This window comes from Glycine max, chromosome 18 (assembly GCF_000004515.6).
Source record: "Glycine max cultivar Williams 82 chromosome 18, Glycine_max_v4.0, whole genome shotgun sequence".
Taxonomy (NCBI): Eukaryota; Viridiplantae; Streptophyta; class Magnoliopsida; order Fabales; family Fabaceae; genus Glycine; species Glycine max.
This window is the reverse complement of record NC_038254.2, coordinates 3,003,028-3,016,845: the sequence shown is the minus strand read 5'-3', so window position 1 is coordinate 3,016,845 and position 13,818 is coordinate 3,003,028. Positions and strand designations below refer to the sequence as shown.

At 34.8% G+C, this 13,818-nt stretch overlaps 2 protein-coding genes across 6 annotated transcripts; one reads left to right on the top strand and one right to left on the bottom strand.

Moving 5' to 3' along the window:
* The first annotated feature begins 844 nt into the window (after positions 1 to 844).
* LOC100795471 (telomere repeat-binding protein 3) lies at positions 845 to 6,096 on the top strand. Of its 5 annotated transcripts, XM_041012038.1 has the most exons (11): positions 845 to 1,122; positions 1,777 to 1,889; positions 2,566 to 2,706; positions 2,810 to 3,354; positions 3,427 to 3,626; positions 3,734 to 3,961; positions 4,054 to 4,133; positions 4,269 to 4,501; positions 4,661 to 4,975; positions 5,055 to 5,118; positions 5,573 to 6,096. In XM_041012038.1, the coding sequence occupies exons 3-11, from the start codon at positions 2,626 to 2,628 to the stop codon at positions 5,777 to 5,779; spliced, it is 1,953 nt and encodes a 650-aa protein (XP_040867972.1). In that variant the 5' UTR covers positions 845 to 1,122; positions 1,777 to 1,889; positions 2,566 to 2,625; the 3' UTR covers positions 5,780 to 6,096. The 5 variants fall into 5 exon arrangements, with proteins under 5 accessions (XP_040867972.1, XP_006602002.1, XP_006602001.1 ...); XM_006601939.4 differs by lacking the exon at positions 1,777 to 1,889; XM_006601938.4 differs by having other exon boundaries at positions 2,810 to 3,626.
* Positions 6,097 to 7,805: 1,709 nt separating this feature from the next.
* On the bottom strand, positions 7,806 to 13,176 carry LOC100808928 (protein FIZZY-RELATED 3). Its single transcript, XM_003552827.5, has 10 exons — positions 12,487 to 13,176; positions 11,163 to 11,285; positions 10,962 to 11,066; positions 10,691 to 10,870; positions 10,527 to 10,589; positions 10,030 to 10,224; positions 8,541 to 8,642; positions 8,388 to 8,450; positions 8,244 to 8,312; positions 7,806 to 8,123 (listed from the first exon to the last, which is right to left on the bottom strand). The coding sequence occupies exons 1-10, from the start codon at positions 13,000 to 13,002 to the stop codon at positions 8,070 to 8,072; spliced, it is 1,470 nt and encodes a 489-aa protein (XP_003552875.1). The 5' UTR covers positions 13,003 to 13,176; the 3' UTR covers positions 7,806 to 8,069.
* Positions 13,177 to 13,818: the final 642 nt, after the last annotated feature.

The following is a 13,818-nucleotide window of genomic DNA, read 5'->3' as shown; positions in this document are numbered from 1 at the left end:
TATTTTATATATAATTCTATGAGTTTTATTAATCAGTCTTTTAAGGCTATCAATTAAAAAATTAAAAAAAAAATATTTATTATTATAAAAATCATAAAAAATAAAAAATTATAAAAAACATAATTTATTTTATGTATTTTAATAAAAAAAAAGTTTAGTTCCTTAATCAGTAAAACACCAGTTAACATTTTTCTAACTCTATTTTCTATACGACGAGGAAGATACCAGAAATTGCAATGGATGGGTCCGTGGATTGAAAATCCAGTCATCAGCGGCATTATTTCTTTATCTAAAACTAAAAATATTGTGATGATGACCTATGAACACCAAATTATTGCACAGTATTGTGTAGTATATTTATTCAGAACCACAAACATATAAAGAAAAAAAGACTCTAGAAAAACAGTAATTGAAAAGGCAAGTAAGTAAAGGACCATAATAATAACTAAACTGAACCAAACATGAATTCCCTTACAGTCACAAAAATCATTAACACATGAACTAAAAAAAAGGAAATGCAAAAAAAGATGGACCACTAAAAGGGATAAGCAATGAAGCTAATAATAATGGACATTACACACTCTTGAGTCTACCCCTTCATAGGAAAAGCCAAATCCCCCATGTTTTCTAATCCTGTCCAAGGAAGAGTGAGGCTTCCACGTGGCACCAGGGAACACAAGCCAAAGGGAGGTTGGGTTGGGTTGAGGGGTTAAGAATGGGTCTAAAGAGGGTTTTTTGGTGGGGGAAGGTGACCTGCTATAGTCGGTGATATATACCATTTAACCGGCTGGTCCGGTTGTGTGGTCAAAACCATGAGATATAAAGGGTTTAAGGCCACTGTTGCATGGTTTTTGTTTACGGTATTGGTGGGTTTATCTATCTATTATTCTATCTATCTATTGTTTCGTTCCATCTCACAAAAAGAAAAGAAAAATGAAAATGAAAATGAAAATGAAAATTTCAAGTTCCTGAAAGAGAGAGAGAGAAAGTTGAGGACTTAAATAGTTTCAGTTCCTGAATTCCATTAGATCTCTTGCATTTTGTAAACAGTTTTCATCGGAAAGTTCGTTACTTGATCGTAGTTTGTTCCCTCGGATCGTTGCTCGAATGTTGTTTTTTTAGGTGAGTTGGTGGGTGAGGTTTTATATTTGTCAGAGGTTTTGAATTTCGCTTTTTTTCTTCTACTTTTTTTTTTGTGTTTTTCTTCTCACGTTTCTCGGTGCGATCTCATCATGGTTGCGTGGTGGAGATTGTTTGTTAACTCTCTCTGTCTTTTTCGTTGAATTTCGGAGATGCAGAGAACAGAATTGTGGTTGCTTGTACGCAATTTTGCTCTTACTCCTGAAGATTCTGTTTTTTTTTCTTGGGGGGCGGGGGGGCATGGGGTGTTGTTGATTTGAGAATTGAAGATCCGATCGTGGAAATTTGGTTGTGTGTGATGTATGCAACTTGTTCTTCGTTCGTTTCAAGAAAAAAATGATCTTTTTTAATGGGGTGGGGGGTTGTGGACTTTGTGTTGAGTTGTTCAGGTTCTTCGATTTGGCAGAAGTGCTTCAGGTTTTTGGAAATTGATTGTTTTGTGTTGATCTCGCACAATTAGAACCCAGAAACTGATTGCAGCATGTTTTTGATTTTATGATGATGTTGAGTTTTATGATCTTTCCATGTGTGTGTTTCTTTCTCATTTTGAACTTTTGATCATGGGTTTATTTAAAATTCTTTAATTTGCCGACATCTCTGAACGATTGTTGAATCGGGAATTTTTTTTTCCTGCAGTTCCATGGAATTCGTCTGAATCCTTGTTAGCATTCGGCTTTCACGTGATCAATTTCCTGTTTCTGTAACTGCCGTGATGTGGATTCAACTTTCTACAATTCTACCCCTTTTATGTGCGTTCTATAATTGTTTATCGTTATGTCCTGTTCAATGAAATTGAATCCGTGAGTCAAATGGGTCGTTTTTGGAATTCCTTTAAATCTGACCTTGTTTATTCCGTATGTAATTCATTTGGGACATAAATTGTTCTATACTGGATCAGTTAGATGGATTTTATGGCAGATTTGGTTTCTCTGACGTCTTGCTTCTTTAAGTTGTTATTTTTCATATTTATTTTGGTTGGCCAAATTAAATATTGTGAATTTTTGCCTTCATGGTGTACGATGGTTTAATTAACTCCTATATAAGTCCATGAGAATAGAAATTGTTGTTTAGCGTGTTTGGAAACACATTTTACAGCCAACAAATTGCATCCTTGATGTGGAAAAAAAAGTAAAAAGTTAAAATTAGTAGTGTTCATTTTGATGTAAAAGACCATGTCCTTGATCTGTTTCGAAACACACACTAGTTCTCAATTGAAGTTTAGAGTATTCAAGTTGCATTCCTTGTGGTAGTGTATGAAGAACCAATAACTGTTGGGCTATATATATTTTTTCATTAAGTAATCATTGATTTGAAATAGTTGCAAATTTCTTATTGCAGTGGTATTGTGACATTGCTTTCCTGATTTGCAAAGTTTAGCAAAATGTGAAAATTAACTTGATATATTTGTCTTCAATATTTTGACAGTGACAAAAGAATCTGGTGTATTTATGCTTCTGGTTATTGGATGAGCTGTATGTTTTAACTATGGTGTTGAAGAAGAGGGTAGATTATGGATTTAATGGCTTTCGAGTTCCTGTTATACCTAAAGCTCCTAGATCTGCCAGAGTAAGTACAAAGTACTTTATGCAATTGTGGCAATTGTTTTATGTATTTCATTTTTGTGCATTGAACTCTATTTTGATCTTTTTTTTTTTATATAATTGTTCAGAGGAGGGTTGCTTTCAACAAAGCAGTTGAGGATGGTCAAGTTTGCGCTATTGAACTACTGGCATCTTTAGCTGGCCAATTGTTGCAGGAGAGTGAAAGTTCTGCTTCCAGCAATGCGTCTGAAGGAAATCATCAGCCTGCCTTCAGCCAAGGTGTAATTGAGCAAGATATACAAGATGAAGTTAAACCATTAAAAATGGAGGAAATTCATCAGGGAAATTGTGCAGAGAGTACTTTTAAGACTGAGGTAGCCTCACAAAAAAGTAGTCAGAAACCTCTTTCACATACCAAGACTGGACATGTTTCAGTTAATAATAGTTCTGACTGTTGTGAGAAAGCTGAAGCTGATGTGAAGTCTGAAATTTTCGAATGGGATAATAAATTTGGGAATTATTCTAATAGATTAGTAGAAACACGTGAAAAATTTAGGGTGTCCACTCATGGTAACATAAAGAATGGATTTAAATGGGAACAGGAGGCTGGAAGTTCATGCATTCGGGGATCAAATTTAGCTGATAAGTGTAGTTTGGAGGATCACTTAGAATTGTATGTATCTCCTGCACTAATTGACTCGAAAAGTAATATTAAATCTCCATTTCATAGGAAATTTTTTCCCAGTGCTTCCTTTTCCAGGTATGGGAATGGCATTAAGTTAGGTTTTAGAGATGATGACGAAAAATTTTTAAGGTGCAAAAGGGTTTGCACTAAACCAAAGGCTTTTAGGTCTCCACGACGCATTGCACACCGAAGAATCAGGAATTTGATGTCTTCCAAATACTGGAAGACAGCTCCAAAGTTGAAGGACTGTGAACTTTCTGGTAATGTGGCTTATAAATGTGCTAGCAAGTATACTATTATTTGATCTGATGCATGCTATGTCTATGAGTTTGATTGTGTCTCACTGAAAGTAATATAAAATTTGCAGATCTAGGAGTACCTCGTTATCATAAGAGGAAAACTTGTTACGGTTTTGAAAGATCTCAGCACAATGCCATTGTTAAAAAGAGGAAATTCGTTGACCGGGTTTCAGGGGTAACTTCTGATGGAGGATTCAGTAGTGAGAGTGTGTCCAATTCACCTCAGAAAGGGATGGATGCAGACAAGCCTAGCTCATCTGCAAAATTGCATGTACTTAAGGCTAAGGATTCTCATGGTAACTAATTCTCTGATATTCATCATTGTGCTTGTCTTGATTGTTCATTACACTTGATAGTAACATGTTTGCTCTGTATACCTTGTGAACAGTAAAGTTTAGCATAAAGTCTATAAGGATACCAGAGCTTTATATTGAGGTTCCTGAAACTTCAACTGTTGGTTCACTAAAGGTATAAATAAAGACAGCAAAATAAAGAGATAGTTTCACTTCTATTTTTTTAATAATTCATTACTGTTGTCAAAGCATCATTAATGCATTTGCAGTCTTGTCTGGCTCTAACCTTTGCATTGTATATTCTTTGTAGAGGACAATCATGGAGGCAGTGATGGCTATACTTGGAGGTGGTGCACATGTTGGTGTTCTTCTTCAGGGGAAAAAAGTTAGAGATGACAATAGAACACTTGTGCAGACTGGTATATCTTGCAATGAAAATTTGGATACCCTGAGTTTCATGTTGGAGCCCACTTCACTACGAGCTTCTCCAACTATTTGTGTTGGTGATCCTTCTTCTCAATGTGAAACATCCCAGCCTACATGGTGAGCCAAACTTTATAAAGGTTTCTTTTTATCACCATAGCTGGTTTATGAAGGGAAATGACCAAGGTTAATTTATGGGGTAGAAATAATGATTCAGTTCTATTTAGTCGAATTTTTTATTTTGATGCTATTGCTAAATGTCATTATTTGATTTTCTAGGCCCACAGAAACTCCTGTCTTAGATTCAGGAGTTACTGATACCTTGCATGACTCACCCTTGCTGACATATCCGGGCAACCTAATTGAAAGTAACCATGAGCCCACTTCTTCACTCGCCGACACTACAGTTAACAAAATAACACCTGATTCCAGAGCAATAGTTGCTGTTCCAGCTACCACAGAAACATTAGCTGTGGTTCCTGTGAGTCAGAAAACCAAGCGCTCTGAGTTTGTACAGCGTCGAACCAGGAGACCATTCTCTGTGACTGAGGTAGAAGCACTTGTTCACGCAGTTGAGGAACTTGGAACTGGGAGGTATGATGTCATCAATAATATCAGCTTTACCCACAGTAGACAGCAAAACTGGCTTGCTGATAATGTTTATGCTGTGCAGGTGGCGTGATGTTAAGTTGCGAGCTTTTGAGAATGCAGACCATAGGACTTATGTAGACTTAAAGGTACATTATTTCTTTCCTTCCCCCTCTAGTCACAAAGTACCCTTTAACATGTGGGTTATTTTACATGGTTTGACCTCTAGAAGGATAATACATAAAAAATGGCATTGGAGTTACTTTTGGTTATGGCTAATTTGGTATTGCCCTTATGATTATTTTGATTGATATCATGGTTCCTGCTTTATCCTTTAGAGATTCTCAGTTGATACCTATATAGTCCATTTCTGTTTTATGGTTATCATTCTAATGGTTTTTGTATGGGTGATAGCTTTAATATTGTGCTTATTTTCTGTAGATGATGAAATCCCTCGTGTTTGCAATATAAAATATAAATATTTAAGAAAAAAAGATTGGCCAATTGAGTTAATTCAATCCATTTTATGGTTAGTTGGGTTATAAGGGCATAGGTGTTCTAATGCTATTAGCATTGCTTAATTGCTACTTTATGTGCACACAGGATAAATGGAAAACATTAGTGCACACTGCAACAATCTCCCCCCAACAGAGGAGGGGAGAACCAGTACCTCAGGAGCTCTTGGACAGAGTTTTGGCTGCTCATGCCTTCTGGTCTCAGCACCAAGCCAAGCAACATGGCAAGCATCAAGCTGGACCAGGAACCTTGAAGATTACAGAAGCCTCAGCTGAAAGACCTTGTGTGTGTTGAAGGTGAAGGTATCCAATCACTTGTGATGATGGTGTAGAAAGGAGTGGTGGTGTTGACAGGAAAAGAGGAGGACAAAACTTGTACATTTTGATTTGATTCAATTTCATGTAATATTCTCACACCAAATTCTTTGCCGGCCATTAATTGCATGCAGGGTTGGCATTTGTAAATGATTTGACGCAATAAGATTGTTCTAACAGGAACTTATGCTTTTCTTTGATTTTTTCTTGATTTCTTTTACATTTATGAATGTATGTAGAAATGTAAAAAGAACATAGAACATGACAGCCCAAAGGAAAGGTGAAAAAGTTCTATTATCTTTCATTTCATTTATGGAAATAACTGTTCCCACTTGTTTGATACTTACTTCCTATTTGCTGAATTGGTTCTTGTTACTATGTTGTTTGTTTATTTTTGCAGTCCTTGATTAATAATTGATCTTTACCGAATGAATAATAATTGATCACTTATTAGTTATTTTGTTGTGTGTAATAAAAATTGAAACCATAACCTATCGTACAAAATACTTCTATATATGGGTCCACAATTATTGTGAGTTGTGGCTATGATTTCACTTTATAAAAAGTAGATGAAGACAAGGTGGACTTGAGGACATTGTGCTTGTAAGGACGAATATTCTCCCTCCTCCGGGATCCTTATCCGCAGTTTACACGAAGTTCTATGTGCACGTGCCCCATGAAAATTTTTTCAATCAGAAAATCGTTTTTGTATGGCTTTCTAAAGAAGCAGTTGATTGGTGTAGCATATTTTCATTATTGAATAGAAAAATAATATTTATATTTTTTTAATAATGTCAAAATATTTTAATAACAATTGACCTTAAGTAATTAGTGAACTAAAAAAAAGGTAGTAATTAGTAAATTGTTAACTCATGAAAATAACCAATAGTGTCAAGAATTCGAATCATAGAATTAGTTAATTACCAACTTTGACCCATAGATTAACCTCTCTCATTTATATACGTGGAAATGCTTGATTAAAGATTACAAAATATGGTCGTAATTTTCTTTTATTTTCTATTTTTTCGCTTATATAACTACATTAAAAGTGATAATATAAATATTATAAGCATGCATTTCATTTTAATTATCATGTTATTGGGATGGAGAATATTTTATATAAAAAATATGCTGATAAAAAAATAACATACTTTTAATCTATTTTTATTTTAAAAATAAATATAATCAAATTGAAATATAGTTCAATAACTACCTCGAAAATTAAATTTCAAAATGAATATTAAATTTAGAGAATATTTTAAAAAAATATAAAAATTCTAAATAATAATAAAGTGGCTATATAAAAGTATAACAAAAGTATTCTCACCTCTAAGAATAAAAACTCATTTATAATATAACTAACAAGCATCACAAGCAATAAATGAGTTTTTTTTATAGTTCAATTAGAAAAAAATTTATAAAATGATAATTTTAAAAGCAATTAAAGTTGAGGTTTGCAAGTGAGAACTAAAGTAAAAAGAAAAAAATTACAATAAATATTTTATAAATAGAAATTTTAATATAATAAATATCAATTTAGAAAGAAATTTTTATATGATAAATATTGATATAATAAGAAAATTTTAAAAGCAATTAAAGTTGAGGTTTGACAATTAAAAGTCTTAATGCGAAAATAAATTTATATAAAGAAATTTTAATAAAAAAATATTGATATATAAAAATTAAAAGCAACTAAAGTTGAGGTTTGATGTAAGCTAATTTCAATTTTAGTTTATAGAAAAAATTATTTTATTTTAGCTAATTTTATTGAGTTTCTTGTATAAAAAAAAAATAGAATTGGATTTCTGGCGTTGTCAAATCAAATACCAATATATAAGAAAACAATGAACTGGAACCACTATAACAACTAAACGTCGAACAAATACCAATATAAGAAAACAATGAATTGGAACCCACTATAACAACTAAACGGTTGAATTTAGATGCGCAGACTTTACAATTTGTAAGTTCCTATGTCTGTGTTTGATATACTGAGAACTTTACAATGAATTGAAACCATTATTATAACGAGTCAATTGAATTTAGATGCAGACTTTACAATTTATAAGTTCCTATATGTCCGTGTTTGATATATGTTACACACTTTACAATGAGAATGACGATATTGAGAACTTTACAAAGAATTGAAACCTATTATATGACAAGTAAATGTAAACCAATATTATTTCATATACAGATATTAATTACAAATTATTGAGATAGCTTTCTTTCCTCATCTTCTTCCTTATTGGTATGACACATCAAATGGATCATCGAATTTGTGTGCGCCCCAGTGACCAAAGGCCTGTATCTTTAACCGGGACCTGAAGAAAACAAAATGAAACACAGGACACAGACACAAAGGGGAAACTTATAAGAATGGGAGAGGCAAAGCACTGAAGAGAATAATAAGAATCATAATTGAAATTGGTCACAATGCTTACAGGTGCTTTCATTGATGGGAAAACATTCCAAAACCGTAGAGTCTCATCTCCTGCACCAGTTACTATTGTCTGCAATTGTTCCACATAAAGTTAAAAAATGTTACAAAAATGAAAGATTTAGGGTTTAGGGGACATTATTAGTACCTGGCCATCAGGAGACATTGCAAGGTATAGCACTCGCATGCTGTGGCCAGTTAGAGTTGCAACCTAATCAAAATTTGTCCATAAGGTTAAGACATAACACATTTTCAGCTTGTAATTTCTCTAAAGTATCTAGAATTGTGAAAAGTAAAGTACCTTTGACAATGATGGATATTTCCACACCATGATCTGATTTTGGGAGTACCCATGAGTGCTTACTAGTTCATTCACATTTTTACTCCAAGCAAGGTTGCAGACCTGCATATTTCATGCATTAAATAAGCTGAGATGCTCTCTTGTTTGAATATGGACCCAAAGTGGCAAATTTTCCAAAAGGGGTTTATTTTACAAACTATTTCTGTAAATGGGGTTCTTTTCAAACTATTTCCTGTATGGTGTTATTTTTTACGTAAAAGCCATGCAAATCGCAGAAGGCATTGGCGAGTTCGGACTGGGGGTGACATGTGGCACTGGTCTCGCCAGTACCACCAGCGATTTGAGCTCCATGAGACTCGCCAGTTGGACTGGCGAGTTGAGCAGGCTGGGAATTGCCAACTCTACTGGCGACTACTGGCGAGTTGTGCCGCAGATTGGGAGTGCTTTATAATGTCATTAATTAAAGAGTTTGAGGAATATATACACGGAATATTTTTTAATGAATTATGTTTTTAACCTGTTATTAATTTATCCAGCATCATTAACTAACTAATCTGAATATATAAAATATTAAAAACATATGTTGACAGTGCCATGACATTCCTTTTAATAATCTCTGCCAACAATGTCTACTTTTAAGGACTAAAAACATTTTTTTTTAAATTACAAGAATTAAAATTATTTTAAATTTTAGGAATTAAAAACATAATTAAATCAAATTCAAAGCATAAATAAGGATAGAGCTAATAATTATTTTTAAATTCTCTGAAAAATAGTTAAAAAATACAATAATGGTTATTAATGAGTATACAAGAGTCAACCAAACACTGTAAAAAAAAATAAAATGAAGTGAAGTGGCAGGCACCTCTCACTTACGTCCCAACTTTTTTTAATATTAATATTGTAATTATGATCAAAAAGGAAAAAATGACAAAAAAATATTTCTTTAAATTATTCCATGATTATTTTAAAAGGAATTTATTAAAAACCAAATTGCATTTCAAAATGATATGAAAGGTGCAGGTTCTTCTTGTTTGTTCTGATCAAAAGATTCACAATAAAAAAGAGAAGATAATGAGCCACGCCGCATTGTATCTCTGCTGCCAACGAGGGATTCACAAAAACGGTAGTGCAAGGACACGCCATATATTAGGATATTATTAATAAAAAATATCCAAAGGTTTTAGCCAGCACAACTCGCCAATAGAGTTGGCAATTCCCAACCTGCTCAACTCGCCAATCCCACTGGCGAGTCCCATGAAGCTCAAATCGCTGGTGGTACTGACGAGACCAATGCCACGTGTTACCCTCAGCCCGAACTCGCCAATGCTTTCTGCGATTTGTATAGCTTTTACGTAAAAAATGACACCATACAGGAAATAGTTTAGAAAGAGCCCCATTTACGGAAATAGTTTGTAAAACAAACTCCTTTTGGGAAATTTGCCACCCAAAGTCTCAGTGGACTAAAAAATGGACTAAGGAAATAAACCTGGCTCCCAGTGTCAAGACAGTTCAATTGATGGCCATTTGTAGTGTTCCAAAAACGAATACACCTATCAGCAGTTCCACCTCCGGACACAAGGAGACTGCTTTGGTGAGGTGACCAAGCAATGGCCTTCACAGCAGCAGTGTGCTCGGTAAGTCTCAAAACTGGTTGCTGAGAGTGTTGATTCCATACCAGGAGCTGATCATAGAATAAAACATGACATTTGAAGAGCAAGTCACAAAAAAAAAAAAAAAGTGTAGAATAAATAACTTTTTCTGTGTTTTATATTAAGGTTTAATGCTTATGCATTGACACTGTAAAACAATTACAAATTATCGTTTGAATTATTTTAAGATAATTATTTTAAAATTAAAACTCAACAAACTTATCATCGTGAGTTGTGGGTGACTGTAAAACTTTTTATACACCGTGAATGCATAATCTTTTTCTCTTTATATTAACCTTAGTAGAGAAAAGGATGACAAGGAAAGAAAGTATACCTGATTATCATTACCACCAGAAGCAAGTTCCCTGTCATCACTGGACCATTTCAATCCACATACCTGTTACAAATTGAGGGATAACAATTGCTATCAATTTCTCAGCTTCCAATTAGCCTTTAACATTACAAGTTCAATGCGTATTCTTCAAAATGTTTTTCTACCTCAGACTTGTGGCCAACAAGCTTGCTAACAAAGTCACCCGGAATCCTCATGTCATGCTGAAGTATGTTCCTATCTCTGCTCCCTGAAGCCAAAATGCGAGAATTCCATGCCAAAACACCAGTCCTTGTCTGATGCCCACCCATGGTTCTGACCTTCTTACACTGAGTTCCATCCCAAACCTGTACCATAAGGCAAAAAGTGTTATCTTATTCTTAATCATAAAATGCAATAATGCATAAACCAAAATCTAAATATGCTATAACAAAGTACCTGAACTTGACCAAGATTTGTACCAATGGATATAAAAGAACCCTCCCGGGTCCACTGGACAGAGCAGACACCATCATAAGGCCCCAAGTCACATAACTTAGTCACCTGAAAGCCACATAAAGATATTTCACTTTAAATGTACATCTTGAGAGGTATTTTTTTTTATTAATGTTGTGAAATTGTTGGCAGTTTTGGACTCACTTTGCTGTTTGAAGCGCTCCATAAATACACACAAGTGCCTAGCCCCACAGCAAGAACATTTTGTGTGGACCAGTCCACCAGATTCAAATAAAAGTCATCTTGAAGTGATGGGGCATCCAAAACCTGCACAACCTTGTCCGGTTCAGCGATCAACATTCATGTTCAATAATCCATAGTAAATCACAGTAGGTTTTAAGTTTGTTCTTGCTGTATTAAGGACCAACTATCTCAAAAAACTTAACTTTGGCTTATACAACACAAAAAGCACAAAAGCATGGGTTTGATCAAAGAGGCTCCAATATTAAGGACTGACCTCTTATTCAACTTTTCCCAAAGCTTAAATTGTTTGGTAAAGGCTCATATATCTTTGGGTGGATGGAGCCAACGACATCAACATCCCAACACTTTCTACTAGGGTGGGGTAGGCTACTAGGTAAAAATGCCATATTGTTACCCTTCAATTCTGAATCATGTAACCATTGACCTCAATATCCTTCTTGTTTCTACTACAGTTTCCCCCCCGGGTTTGATCAAAGAGGCTCTTATTCAACTTTTCCCAAAGCTTAAATTGTTTAGTAAAGGCCCATATATCTTTGGGTGGATGGAGCCAACGACATCAGCATCCCAACATTTTCTACTAGGTGGGGTAGGCAACTAGGTAAAAATGCCATATTGTTACCCCCCCCCCCTATCTCCCTCTCTCCCTCTATTACAAAAAATTATAGCGTGGTCCACGATCCCCACATGTCCACAATCAATTTCTATGTGACATTAGTCAAAATCTTAAATTTACTTCCAATATCATAAGGCACTACCAAATGCATGTTCAAATCATTCTACCAATTCTTTTTATGATAGGTGTCATGTCACTCCAACTTATTAAATGTACTATTTTTATTTGTGAATTGAGATATTCACTTTGATAATCAATGGTTAGTTTCTTGAGATACTAACATCTTTTAAGAAGTTGATTTCTTTTAATATATATTTTTCAATACACACAATGACAAAAGCTTGGGGATCAAAATTTACAGCCACCTACTTAGCAATAAAATTATCTTCCAATTATGACATGTCATATTAGAATAAATGTATTATTTTTTTAATTTTAAATGTACTTTTTATGATAGGTGTACTTTTTATGATATGTGTCATGTCATTCCAACTTTTTGAATGTACTTGCATGACTAATTTCTGAGGTACTAAAATCTTTCACAAAAAAAAAAGTTGATTTCTTTAAACGAATATTTTCCAATGTACACAATGACTCAGATTGAGGAATGGAAGCAAGCAATTTTCTCTTCAAAAACACAATTTTACTTGCCTTGTGGGGCGTCTTGAGGACTTTCCTGGGAGGTTTGGGAGGCGGGGTAGAAGAGTCAGAAGGAAAGGCATTCTGCTGTCCCAAAATGGACGGCGAATAAGGCGAAGAAGGCGCGACGGAGTGGTCGGTCTTGAAGCGGAGCATGTTCTTGCTGGGGCTGAGCGGCGAAGGAGGAGCAGCACCTGCAGGGGAAGAAAGAGAAAGAGAAGGAGAAGCAAAGTCAGATCCAAAGAGTTCTGATTTCAACAACCTGGAATAAGCCTCGTTACTCCCTTCCTTCACCGGCGAGGGCCTGTCCAGGAGCCCGAACGTGTGCAACCTCGAGGAGGACCGGCACGGAATGAACCTGTCGCTGCAAGCCGAGTTGGATTTCGAAGGCGAGGTGAGATTAGAGATGGAACGGAGAGAAGAAGGAGAATTGAGGGTCGAGATGGAAGATGCTGCTGCAGTGTCCAGCCGGAGTGAGGTTCCGGACATCCCAGCTGGGAGATTCAAACCCGATTTCTTCGCCTCCATTTTTAGCTACTACTATAGAGGAGAAAGAGATAAACGAAACAAATATGTTTTTTGTGCAACGGAAGAAGAAGAATGAGACTAGTTTTTGGGTTATAAATTTAACGGTCGAATTCTGAGGAGCCTGGGAAGAGGGAAGAGGAAAGGAGGTTGGTTTTGCAAAGCTTATAAATTTATTTTCTTAAAGAGATTCCAACGGTCAATTACTAGTTAGGCTTCTCAGTACACACATACCGCATAGCCGTTAAAGAGTTTATTTTTATTTAAGAAATTCTTTTTTGGTCACCGTGATATTTGTTTGTGTTAAATATCCAGCTTTACTTGAGAGATTGAATATAAGATTTAAAATTTAATATCACTTCGACTAATGACGGTAAGTGACAGTTACTGTGTGTGATGTTTGTTAATTTTTATATATTTTTTTAGTATTGGATTATGGGGGTTTAGGCTTTTTCCATATAAGCTTTTTTTTTTTTCCCCCGTAAATGAAGGAGTGCTTTCTAACTCTTTTTAATAGGTTCGCGTGTTATATGTTTGTTATGAGGATCACGTGTAATTATGGTAATTATGTGATTATGTATTTGCAAATGTTTAGGAAATCATATACATATTCGAGGAATTATGAGTGAGTCATGTTAAGAGAATCTTGTGTGATCATGTTTGTAAATGTTTAAAAAATTATGTATATCTTTAACAAATCATGATCAAATTATATCAAAAAAGATTTTAGACACAAAATTAGGAAGGAGTAAACCGTCAATAGTCTCTCCTAATTAGTCCTTAAATTAATCAATTGTATAAGAAATCTCTAAAGTATTA

What these genes read in the sequence shown, in the direction of transcription:
- LOC100808928 (XM_003552827.5), bottom strand. Translation starts at nt 13,002, where the DNA reads ATGGAGGCGAAGAAATCGGGTTTGAATCTCCCAGCTGGGATGTCCGGA. An exon ending in GGAGCGCTTCAAACAGCAAA is followed by an intron (nt 11,067 to 11,162) that starts GTGAGTCCAAAA and finishes TGTGGCTTTCAG; the next exon opens with GTGACTAAGTTATGTGACTT. An exon ending in TCCCATCAATGAAAGCACCT is followed by an intron (nt 8,124 to 8,243) that starts GTAAGCATTGTG and finishes TGTTTTCTTCAG; the next exon opens with GTCCCGGTTAAAGATACAGG.
- LOC100795471 (XM_006601937.4), top strand. Translation starts at nt 2,626, where the DNA reads ATGGTGTTGAAGAAGAGGGTAGATTATGGATTTAATGGCTTTCGAGTT. An exon ending in TAAGGCTAAGGATTCTCATG is followed by an intron (nt 3,962 to 4,053) that starts GTAACTAATTCT and finishes CCTTGTGAACAG; the next exon opens with TAAAGTTTAGCATAAAGTCT. An exon ending in GAAACATCCCAGCCTACATG is followed by an intron (nt 4,502 to 4,660) that starts GTGAGCCAAACT and finishes TTGATTTTCTAG; the next exon opens with GCCCACAGAAACTCCTGTCT.